The 12,714-nt window shown below is 41.1% G+C and overlaps 1 protein-coding gene across 2 annotated transcripts; it reads right to left on the bottom strand.

The window, feature by feature from the left end:
- Nucleotides 1–1,213: 1,213 nt before the first annotated feature.
- On the bottom strand, nucleotides 1,214–12,103 carry LOC146524808 (pre-mRNA-processing factor 39). Of its 2 annotated transcripts, none has more exons than XM_085177973.1 (15): nucleotides 11,988–12,103; nucleotides 10,528–10,769; nucleotides 10,295–10,420; nucleotides 10,056–10,174; nucleotides 9,602–9,769; nucleotides 9,175–9,355; nucleotides 8,972–9,076; nucleotides 6,612–6,729; nucleotides 5,625–5,779; nucleotides 4,936–5,062; nucleotides 4,551–4,822; nucleotides 3,633–3,817; nucleotides 3,468–3,542; nucleotides 3,054–3,219; nucleotides 1,214–1,953 (listed from the first exon to the last, which is right to left on the bottom strand). In XM_085177973.1, exons 1-15 carry the CDS (start codon nucleotides 12,046–12,048, stop codon nucleotides 1,882–1,884), a joined length of 2,172 nt encoding a protein of 723 aa, XP_085034099.1. In that variant the 5' UTR covers nucleotides 12,049–12,103; the 3' UTR covers nucleotides 1,214–1,881. The 2 variants fall into 2 exon arrangements, with proteins under 2 accessions (XP_085034099.1, XP_085034095.1); XM_085177969.1 differs by having other exon boundaries at nucleotides 6,600–6,729.
- Nucleotides 12,104–12,714: the final 611 nt, after the last annotated feature.

The following is a 12,714-nucleotide window of genomic DNA, read 5'->3' on the forward strand; positions in this document are numbered from 1 at the left end:
CTTTGTTCATTTAATTCTGCTCATCATCTCCATCCTACTTTATATGTTCCAGTTATCACCAAACAAAAGGTTCAGCTGAAGCTGTGGACGGTGTCATTGGTTTCGTAGGCGTCTCATTGAACAGATAGAGAAAGACAAATTCCGACCTCGGGATGGGGCTATATAAAGGTTAGAGAAGGGTTGGGCAATTTTCCAGTGAAAGTGTAACATCTCCAGTTATCAGTAGAAGTTTATAAAGAGATAAAAATAACATTTAGCAGAATCAAGTCCAGATTATTGATGCAGCCTTCCACAACGGTCCAACATAAACTTTGGACTTTTAACTGTATTTTTATAAGTTTTATAACTACTGATAAAGCCCTCCCCCGTGCTTCAAAGTAATTAAGTAATAAACAAGTGGATGACAGAAAAGTTTTTTTCCTCCACTGTCTACAATTTTTTTTCACAATTGGTAGTTGATGTGTAGTTAAACTTCCTTAGAAAGGGGACTTTCTTTGGTCCGGCACACTCAAGATTACCGTGTGTTGTATTTAGCCCGCAGTGCAAAATGAGTTTGACACCCCCGGTTTAGAGGATCATCTGTTAATTAATATTCAAGGTTAATAGTCCAAAATTCAAATGTAAACCCAAAGTGCTTCAGATTGTCTGGGGATCTGGAGATTTTTTTATACTTTCTTACAGATTTGCAGAAAATTTGATAAAGTAGGTCTTAAGCAGGGAACCGTATTTACACAATCTTGTTGACTTAGTGATTTTATCTCTGTGTAAAGTCTAAAGTTGACTCAAGTGATTTTCCTCTGGGTTTTGTAGTTTACCACCAATCCTTTTCCTGCTGCGACTCACTCCCACATTACATGTTTGGCATTTTGTCCACATTTGAAATCAATACTTAATCCACCAAATAATACAAGTTTTTGGACTTTGTAGTCCTCACTAAACAGCCACTGGTGCTGGCATTATACAAGACAAAAATCACAACCAGACGCTGTCAGTTTAACTCAATTTTAACTCGATGGCCTTCCTTAACTTCAAACAAGGGTTTTTTTGGCTATTAAAAAATAAATCCTCAGCATCTTTTTTCAGTAAGTTTTAAATCTTGTGTCTATGGAAAAGTTTCAGCCCAGATCACAGTCGCTAACCAACAGCAGTCCCTCTTCTCACAGAAATTATGCTAGTTTGGCTAAAAATAAAAACCCATGAAGAAGACGAGCGCTTTCCCTGTTTGCATGTGCCCATCCAGCCAACACTTTATTTTAAACAAAGGGCATTCTCTTTCTTGTAAATGCTCTTTCTGACATGTAAACTCCAGATAATGAGCAAGGCACAGCGACCCGAAACAGGCCACCAGTTTTACAGTGTGATATTTGATTTTTTTTTTGCCCCACCCACTCTAATTATAAACACACAAGCAGAAACCCATGACACAAAGAAGCAGTGTTGTGACACACTATAAAACACCTTTATATACATTAGAAAAAAAACATAGCCTAGTCTGTGGAATGGTACAAAATGTCAATCATACATCACCTGTGAAGTTGGATGATTTTAAAACACGAGCAAAGCGGTCAACTTGCAACGAATACAAAAATAGTTCTGATTAAAATTCAAAGACACGCCACTGAAGATGAGCGCCGTGTTTCCTTTCATCTTTCCGCCTGCTGTTCAGGGAAAAAAAAAATGAAAAGATGATCTTTTAAATGACCTCAACTCCTCGTTTTCATAAATCCAGTGAGACAGTGAGGTGACTGAGAGGAAGGACGGAGAGGGAAGAATAATGACTGGATGAACTTTAGCAGGATGAAACTTCTCCACAGTCTGGAGGACTGTTCAGTTCAGTTTTATTGTTCAGTGGCCTGATGCGGTCTTTTGCTGTTGCTCTCTCTAGCTCGGTGGATAGTAGCCCTGGTTGTAGTTCCAGGTGTTCTGGTAGCCGTAGCTGCCGTATTGTGGTTGCTGGAGAAAAACCGCGACAAACAGGAAACAGGATTAAAAAATCTTAAACTGTGCTTTGCTACATTAAACCAAGCTGGAACCTCGGGGGCTGAAAAATCAAGACAAGCAAGCAAGTCATTCTCAGTAGACTGTAGATAAATGATGGCTATAGCCATCATTAACATAGCCCATTCGTTTCTGAACTCCAAGCTTAAATCTTTAGCTGCTAAACTCCATCAATTTATTTTAAGCCCCAGTCACACAAAGCTTCCTGGAGCAAATGCTAAAAATGAATGTTGTCAAGTTGGTCTGATTATCCAGGACAACATGTTTTTTTCAAAGGACTGGTGGTTGCGAGGGGTTTCTGACAGCCCTATTATATGTGCACCATTGGTAATGGTCATACAGCCACATCTATTTATGTTTGGCCCTGGACGGCAGGTATAATGGGACCCTCACTAGTCTATAGGCCTGTTTGGCTAGGTCGCAGGAGCATATTACGATGGGTTCAACTGGGCAGGAGACAGGAATACACCCTTAATAGGTCACATATGATCAATTTAGAATTAACCAATCAACCCAGCAAGCCTGCTTTTGGACTACGGAGGAGCCTGGAGCACCCGGACAAACCAACACAGGCTCTGGGAGAAAATGTTAACTCCACACAGAAAGACCCCAGCTGACCAACAGATTCAAATCCAGACATCTATTAGAGCTAAATAACACACTAATAAAATACGAGAAATTCTCATCAAAACTGAAGACAAAAACTTCTTTGGATGGTCCGTACTACAGAACAGGTAACATTATTTGGCAAATAATTGCATTAAAAAACAAAAAAACTACACAATTATCAGGTATCTGTATTTGTGCAAATTGCAGTCCAACCTCTTGTCCATACATGTTGCTTTCAAATGGCTATTAAATTAGAGCTGAACATTTGCAAACTAATAGGAGGCTATGTTCATCTTCTATATGCAGCCTCAAACCCACCATAATCTAACAATTACATAATTTACTCTCGGATTAATAAAGTATTCTGATCCTACTCCACTATTAATAAAACACAGGCAGACATGTTAAACCACATAATACAGAGTTTATATAAATCTGAGTGTTACCTGGTACCAGCTGCTGTATCCTCCGTAGCCAGTCTGTGCGCTCATATCGGCGCCCATCACAGGAGGAGGCGGCGTGGTGATGGGGACGTGCGGCATGGTAGGTGGGACTTGTGCAGACACAGCAGAGCCGTCATCAGTTTTGCTCAGCTTCTCTGGATCTTCATCCCTACAGAACGAAAATCCTGAAAGCGTGACTTTCATTCTAATCAGTTCGCATCTCGTTTACTCAGCAAAAATATGCATCTAGGCCTCAGCTGTTATACATGTTTAATAATGAGGCAGATGACAATAACATGAAGGACTATTCTTTAAGAAAAATAAATCATCTAGAAGTGAAACCCCACCCACTACATGTTAAATAATACCAGGTTTAAGTCCATTTCACATTTAGTTAGTCGTTCCTCCCTCTCTCACCCGTTCTCTGCTTCTCTCTTTGTTCCACCGAGCTCCTTCAGCAGCTTCTGGTGCTCCTCGTAAACAGACAGCACACTGCAGAGGACACACATATAAAAACTGAAGAACCTGAAAGGGTTTAAGGGACCAGTTTAATTTAAAATAGTTCTCTTTCTGAACTCTGACCTCTGGATAGAGTTGCTGTAGTCCTCTGCGAACTGTAGGCCCCTCTGTGAGAAGAGGATCTTGGTGTGAGGTTCGAGAGGAGCTGCCAGAGCTCGTGTCACACACTCCTGCACCGCCTCGGCTGAGGCCCAGGGGTCACCTGAAACCTCCAGCTCCAACAGGTTCATGTGCAGTTTATCATTATCCTGAGGAGAAGGATAATGAAAGGGGAGAAAGAGGATGGGGGCAATTAGTACCTACTTTAAAAGTCCACTAAAATTTGAATTTTCTTTCTTTCTGTTTTTTAAAGTGTGCTCAAACAATACAGGATGCAAAGCATGCATATATGTGAAGCAAATTAGATGTTTTAGTGGTCAAAATGGAAAAAACAAACATTTAATTGCCATTAAAATTCTGCTCAAATGTGAAAAATCATTAAGCAAACTGTAAAGTGAGCATGTTTACAATATAATGTAAGAGGTTAATGTAGAAGCTTTAAACTGGTACAGGTATGCAAAACAAGTTTCAAAACCTGGAGCAAAATTTTTATAATAATGGCGTAATGGACATAATGGTTTTTGGTATCCTCCATTTGTGTGTTTTCTGCCCTAATCTTGCTATTTTGTCCATTTTGCTGTAGTTAGGAACACAATTTACAAACTGAACATCATGTGTGTATTCAGTGAGATTTAAAACATCTGATTCAACCCACGAAAGCATCAGGAAAAAGTTAACTAAGGTCCCAGATCAAGTGAGCAATACTGAAGACTCTTTTCCCCATAGACCCCTATACAACCAGACTTGTTTTTGCAATCAGAGTCGACCCCTGCTGGTCATTACAAAGAATGCAAGCATGGTCTTCACTTTCCAGCTTACACAAATTTATGGTCTAACATAATTTCTCTGGCAATAGGAATGAATTGTGTTCTGTCATCTCACCGGACTAATTTCCAGCGCTTCCTGTAAAACACTGCGGGCACTGCTGGGGTCCCTGCCCAGTTTTAGCAGCGATCGAGCCAGCTTGATTGAATAGAAAGCGTGTAACGTGGGCTTCTCTCTGGATTCAGCCACCGCCTCCCTCAGCAAGGCTTCCGACTGATCCAGCTGGCCGGCTCGTCTCTCCAAAGCAGCCCTGCGGATGCGGACGACCGCCAAACCTGGCAGTTTCTTCTCCAGGGCTTCCAACACTCGCCGAGCTTCAGTTAAGTCACCTGATAGACAAGATGATAAGCTTTCATGACTGTCCAGTACAGCCCTTAAGTGTCTGTTAACATTCAAGAATAAAGAACAAAGGGATGGGAGGGTGTTTAATGTTTTGTCATACCGTGCCTCTCCTCAAAGGTCGCCCAGTGCATGTGGATGTTGGGTTTGTACGCCAGGTGGATTTCACAGGCTCGTTTATAAACCGCCCGGGCCTCGTCCACGCTCTGCGGCTCCAGGTACTGAATGTACTGAGAAACACACACAGAGATTCATGCAGAACAATATTTGGTGATGGCAGGTGTTTACTGACTGGCTTTTTTCTAGATGCAAATCTGCCTAATTCCTAATTTGAGCTTTTTCTTTTACAAGGTGGATCAGAAGCAACTATGCTGTCCTTGAGCCGGATCTCATTGAATTTGCACTTACACTTATTAGATGGAAGAGACATCAAGGGTAACAGGGGTCATTTTGATCCTCTGCATTTTTAAAAAGTATGTGTTGTTTTATTGTAATCTTTCTTTATTAGTAAATTCTAGTATATGTTTTACCTTTACGATCTGTAATGAAATAATAATTCATTTGCAAAACTGATAAAAATAACTAAGACATCATTTTAAATACTAAATTTGATTACAAAAATTAATTTAACTTCAAGAAATGACTTCTCTGGCTGTTTATTGTTGCTGAATGGGGCCAAAAGGACCCACCTGGCAGTTTTAGTGTTAAGGCCTAAAATTCTGAGTTTAGGGAGAATTTAAGGAGATTTTAAATCAACCTGCAGAAAAAAGTGCATCTGCAAATCATTCTTACCCTGGACCAGAATTCCTCATAGAGTGCGCAGGCGATCAGGCAACGTTCAAAGAGGATGCGAACTCTGTGGTCATCTTGAGCAGCTATAGTGTCCTCCGATGGTTCCTGTGGAGGGGCCATGACCTCCGACTCCTCTGTGGTGGCCTGGTTTGGATCTAGTATGACCGAGGTGTCACAAAGCAGTCGCACAGCATGGACAAACAGTTACAAAAACATCTTTCTATTTGTTTTGATACTTGACCAGCAGGAAACTATTAATGACAAAGAGAAGCCCTCTTACATGGGAATCAGCTAGCAAACCGCATCCTCCTCCTGGTGCCATCAGGACTGTGCAATTATTTCAAATGTAAATTCAGATACAGTGATTGCCTCCAATAATTATTAATACAAAACAATCAAGACCTGCAATGGGGCTCTCATTTCATCTTGCATTATAATTCCAATCCTCTCTCTTATAACAGTTTCGTGCCTGTGTAAAAGCCCAAACTCATTCCTCACTGGCAGGTCAGCTCAAGGCAAGATTAGGGAAAGACAGACTTTTGGTTGGAAACACTTTGGTTTTAATGGGGTTGCAGGATTAAACTGCATACTTATAAAGACCCCCAGCTCAAAAATGCTTATTTATTTATAGGTGAACCTGCTAAGTTAAATGTATTTTGTCATATAGCTTTGTTACATATAAGAGGGCTTCTCTTTGCCTAAATGCACTGTACTGTACAGCGCTTTTTTACTTTGAGAACTTGATACATCCACCCATTCCTATAAATACTTTTTTCCCCCCCATTATGGCAACTGAGGTTTCAGGGATCGAACCACTGACATTGCGATTAATAGAAGGTCAGTGGTTCTCCATAGCCACAAGCCAATGAGGATATATGATTAAGCATTGTGCATAAACAAGTTATTGCAAGCGTGTGGGAGCCTGTTTGGAACACTTCATTTAGATTCATGGAAACCAAACAGCCTCTTCATCACCTGTGTAGTCACCTTGGCTGGGGTCTTTCGTGTCCTTGTTCAGCTCTGTGATTTCCCAGTCGAGGTATGAGTGCCAAGTGCGGAGCTGGAGGCGATCAAGTGGCTTAACGTGGAAGTACGGTCGCTTGATCTGTAGTCACAGAATGCGGAGGGAGCATCTTTGTTAAAAAGGGATCTTAGTTTTGCACTTAGTTTAAAATCTATCAAGCCAAGAATTTAAAACTTTCTGATTACTGCCAATAAAACCTTTAGTTTTTTTCCTCCAACTGTCTTTGTCAAAAATCTTTTTCTTTTTTTTTTGTTTTTTTAAACACCTACAGTGGCTTGCAAAAGTATTCGGCCCCCTTGAACTTTTCCACATTTTGTCACATTACAGCCACAAACATGAATCAATTTTATTGGAATTCCACGTGAAAGACCAACACAAAGCTGTGTACAGGTGAGAAGTGGAACGAAAATCATACATGATTCCAAACATTTTTTACAAATAAATAACTGTAAAGTGGGGTGAGCGTAATTATTCAGCCCCCTGAGTCAATACTTTGTAAAACCACCTTTTGCTGCAATTCCAGCTGCCAGTCTTTTAGGGTCTGTCTCTACCAGCTTTGCACATCTAGAGACTGAAATCCTTGAACATTCTTCTTTGCAAAACAGCTCCATCTCAGTCAGATTAGATGGACAGCGTTTGTGAACAGCAGTTTTCAGATCTTGCACAGATTCTCGATTGGATTTAGATCTGGACTTTGACTGGGTCATTCTAACACATGGATATGTTTTGTTTTAAACCATTCCATTGTTGCCCTGGCTTTATGTTTAGGGTCGTTGTCCTGCTGGAAGGTGAACCTCCGCCCCAGTCTCAAGTCTTTTGCAGACTCCAAGAGGTTTTCTTCCAAGATTGCCCTGTATTTGGCTCCATCCATCTTCCTATCAACTCTGACCAGCTTCCCTGTCCCTGCTGAAGAGAAGCACCCCCAGAGCATGATGCTGCCACCACCATATTTGACAGTGGGGATGGTGTGTTCAGAGTGATGTGCAGTGTTAGTTTTCCGCCACACATAGCGTTTTGCATTTTGGCCAAAAAGTTCCATTTTGGTCTCATCTGACCAGAGCACCTTCTTCCACATGTCTGCTGTGTCCCCAACATGGCTTCTGGCAAACGGGACTTCTTATGGTTTTCTGTTAACAATGGCTTTCTTCTTGCCACTCTTCCATAAAGGCCAACTTTGTGCAGTGCACGACTAATAGTTGTCCTATGGACAGATTCCCCCACCTGAGCTGTAGATCTCTGCAGCTCGTCCAGAGTCGCCATGGGCCTCTTGGCTGCATTTCTGATCAGCGCTCTCCTTGTTCGGCCTGTGAGTTTAGATGGACGGCCTTGTCTTGGTAGGTTTACAGTTGTGCCATACTCCTTCCATTTCTGAATGATCGCTTGAACAGTGCTCCGTGGGATTGCTTAGAATTGAGATCACAATTCTCTCATGATTTTCTTTTCCAATATAAATATTTATTGCACTTATTAACTGCACATCAACTTCATAACAGTTGAGACTGAACATAAAAACAATAAATAAACATAAAAACAATAAATGTCTCACATTTTGTCATTGCCGCAAAATGTTGTACTGCTTGTAATTCCGTCTCCACCGTTGCTCGACACTGCGTGTATAAAGCAGGTAGTGCAACAATAGAAAAATAGTTGGTACTGTGTGGCGTTTGTCTAGGGTGTTGATCACTTTCCTAAATCCCTCGTTTTGCACAGTGTTGATGGAGCCATATCTTTAGCCAGGTGATAAGTGATAGCCTCCGTAATTTCTTTGTGCCTGCGGAAGTTCGACGGGTATAGGGAAGTGCTGTATAAGGTTTCTGTTACTGATGTTTGGGTGGTTGACCGGGACGGATTTTCTCCTGTCACTTTCTTGGCCTTTACAGCTTCGTCATCTCTCACGTGCTCTCTGTTGTTTTTTTCCCTGCCAGCTGACTTCTGTATCACGTGGTATAAGGCTCCGCCCTTTCTCACGTGTACACCACTTTGTATTGGTCTTTCACGTGGAATTCCAATAAAATTGATTCATGTTTGTGGCTGTAATGTGACAAAATGTGGAAAAGTTCAAGGGGGCCGAATACTTTTGCAAGCCACTGTTTTTTACTTTCCCCAATAAGGGCTCATTAATATATATGTAGTTTTCTACCAGGACCTAATCTGTTAATCATCTCTTACATTAACCCCTTGATTCAGGACAAAGTTCTACATTAGCACAGAAATAGGAAAGCACTTATGAATAAAGGAGAGAAAATAATCCCTCCACTTCTCCTAGATTCTCTTAGATAGAGACACAAAAACTACAGCAGCGAATCACAGAAGGACAACTCACGGCATCTTCAAAGTGCCATCTCTTCCGGACTTCTCCCTCGTTGTCCTGATACACTTTGTCCCTGCGTAGTAACACCTGCTCCCTAATCTTCTGCATCAATTCCTCCTAAAACACAGAAAAAGCTTTTTATTCGTCTATGTGACCTCCGCATTAATCCACATCACACACCTCTAATCAATGTGAGGCAGGTGGATGTTACTCACTGTGTCTGTGCCCTCGGGTGTGGCGGGCTCTTCCTCACCCGGCGGCCTCTCCTTCTCCTCCTCCAGCGATTGTTCGGCTCGTTCCGCTTTCTGGCTCTGACGGCACAGCTCCCTCAGCTCCTCGTACTCCTCTGGAGAAAGCACCTCTTTAGGTTCATGGTTGTTCAGATGCTCTTTAAACCTGACAAATAAAGTAAGACCTCAAATTAGATTAACAAAAGAGGAAAAGAAGAAATGAAGGAAGAGATAGAACAGTGGAGTTATTTAGTGTTGCCCTTAAAAGATACAAAACCTAGCACATGGGGAAATATTTTAACAACTATTAAAAGTTCAGTAAATTAAGAAGATAACATGTGGTATTCTAAAAGTAAAGCTGGTAGAGAAAAACACATTAACATCAGCATAAATAACTGGGTGGTGGGCGTACTTGTCGTAATGGGTGTTGTAGAGCTGTGTGGGGACTCTGAGGACTCTGTCCAGGACGGCTGTTGCGTTCTTCATGTTCCCCTGCTCCTTCTCCCACTCAACATACAGATCCCAAAGCCGGTCCGAGTGGAAGTCCAAACCGGCTGCTGCGACAGCATCCTCAAACACACTGATGGTTGTTGTGAAACAAATAAAAGCATGATAATCAGCTTTCAGTTTCTCTTAACCAAATCTGATTAGATTGGTTTTAAGACCAGGAAAAAAAGATGAACGTCTAAAGACTTCTTTTTTGGGAATCCTTACGGAAAAAAAAAAAGAGCTCTTGCTGGAAAAAAGAAATTTTAGTTGTATGGGGAAGGCAAAGCAGACAAAAAATGAAACTAAACAAAAAACAACAGGAAAAAAAAGAGGAAGGATTAAAAAGGAAGTAAGATCTGGTCTGTGTGTATGTGTACCTGCGAATCCGCTTGGGTGACTCAGGAAGGTTCATGTCTAGTGTTCCTAGCAGCAGATTGATGTAGTGGATCCACAGATCTACACTGAGAGGGATTGCCTGAAGACCCTGAATGCACACCTAACACAACACAGGACACCCATATATGTTAACTACCTAAATAAAGCGCTTCTAAATAGCCTTGAAAGTATTATTATATAATAACAGTAGGACAGAACAGTAAAAGCTCTCTCGCGTTACCTCCTCTGCTTTGTCGTTAAGCCCAACGCGGCGCTCCAGATCAGCAAATTTCTTCCAGTAACCATAGCAGAGTGGATATCGAACAAGGAAGGCTTCTAGTGCTCTACGTGAAGATGTGACGTGACCCTGAGGAGACACATTAAATCCAAGTGTCACACGAAGCAACTCTAAATTTCTTCACCAAATCTCTGGAAAACAAATGTGTCAGTGATCAATCAAAGAAACAAACACACCTCCTGCTCACAGTACTGCAGCAGGTCAGTCCAGGAGGTGAAGTCTTGAGGATTGTCATGAGCGGCCTTCCACAGACGCTCAAAGTCTGCAGGTAGCTCCCCTTCTTCATCCACTGCGGCTGGTTGCATGGAGAAGGAAGCAGGGTCGGGGCCAACAGGAGCCTCAGGAACCACGGCGCCACTGCCGTTCTCTTCCGTCATTTCAGGTAGAGGTGGCGCCGGAACCTCAGGAGCTTCCATGGCTGGAGAGGAAAAGATCAGGGGCATATCTCAATATATTTAAGACCCAGAATATGCACGATACTGAAAAAGATACACTTCCCCCCCCTCTTTTTGGTTGAACCAAAAACCCAAAATGCAAAACATTCTGAGCCAATATTGATGTTTAACACAAAAATTTGACTGACAGCTGGTGCCAGCAAAATCTTATTGTTTATATTGTTTCTGTGATTATTTAATCTGCTTTTAGTGCCAGAGAATAAATCTCTTCTTTATGAAAACTTTTATAAAGTCTGACAACTCGTCATCACATGGTCTCAAAGCATTTTGTTGTGACAGACCAAAGAAATGTTGGCCACTGACATAAATGGTCATCTGTCTATGTGTTAACCCTGGGACAGACCAGGGTATACCATGCCTCTTGACCTTTCACAGATGAGATTTGAATTATTATTATTTTAATTATTTTTACAAAAGAAAAAAAAATCCAACAGCCTACCTTTTGCAAATGCACATTAAGTAGTTATAAATTATTTATACTCAAAAAGACTACAACCCAAAGAAACACCTGATAAAACTCCCATTATGACATCGTTTCTGTTTCTTTGTTGTTCAGCAGGTGTGATGAAAAATAGAAAGAAGACTTAAAGAAATACTGAGCTGCTTAACTGAAATTATGTAACTCATTCACTTTCTGTTTCTTCTACTTCCTGAATAGTTTTGAATGAAAAATGGTAATAACAGAAACCATGCATGAACATGTAAAACTTTAGAATAAAATATGAAAAGAATGGAAAGAATTATCTACTGCCTACAGCTGTGATTTATCTAATAAAAGGCCAAATAAACTCAACTAAAATGAGTTCGTACAGTATTTTGTTTTGTTTTACCGACTCCTGTCTGCGCCTGCAGAGATGCTTCATTCATATAAAGCTCAGAGTTTTAAAGCGCCTCTGGGCTGTTTTTGACAGACTACAACTAACTTGTCGAAAAAGGGTACACAACAGCAGCCAACAGCTGTATACCCCACCCGATCGTAACTTGGTGAAAGTAAACGACAGACCGTTCTCCGTGCAGGTGAATTCACGTTAGCTTAGCCTAGCATGTCATGCTTGCACCCACAATGGCTCCAGCTGGAGGCTTTGTTTTTAAAAACGCTGGCTGCTTAAACCAAAGCTCCACCACATCTGTAAAACAACTACCGAATACGAACTCTAAATTCACCACCGGTAATCACCTACCTGAAGACTCTACCAGCTCCCCGTTGCCGCTCATCTCCTCACAGCCCTCCGCCGCCGCCATGACGGTAAACGTCTGGCTGACGTCATACAGGCGCGACAGGACGCCTAAAACAACCTACCACACTAAAAGTGCAACATTTACATTTTATGGAAGCTTTTCACCGCCACTGAAAAAAAGTGCCATCCACAAGTCATGCCATCCACTATGATCACAAAATTTTACATTTTTGATATAACAACCCAAAACTCTAAATTTTGATATAAATTTGAGACAATAACCCGAAATTTGGATAAAATAAGCCAAAAACGACAATTTTTAATCTTACCCAAACGTTCAATATAACAACCTGAGATTTTGACACCCCAAACACTGATAACCCCACATTTTTATATAATAAGCCGGAATTTTATTATTACTCAAAGCTTCAAATATTGATATAACCAAACATTTTGCAATGATAACCCCAAAATTTTTATATAACTTAAAAATTTCAGACAACCCAAAACGTATATATAATCACTATAGTAACTACTGGTGTAGCCCAAGTTGTTAATTTAGTTTCAACTGGAAATAGCAAATAACAAATAAGAATGCTGGCAGTGGCCAGTGGTACCCCTCAGCCTCCTAGAAGATCCACCTATTGTATGAATTTCAAAATCATATGTTGCCATGTTTGCAAGTTATGTCATTCACAAGATTTTCAGAAAGCTCAACCTCTGACCCCTG

Source organism: Neolamprologus multifasciatus, chromosome 2 (genome assembly GCF_963576455.1).
Source record: "Neolamprologus multifasciatus chromosome 2, fNeoMul1.2, whole genome shotgun sequence".
Classification (NCBI taxonomy): domain Eukaryota; kingdom Metazoa; phylum Chordata; class Actinopteri; order Cichliformes; family Cichlidae; genus Neolamprologus; species Neolamprologus multifasciatus.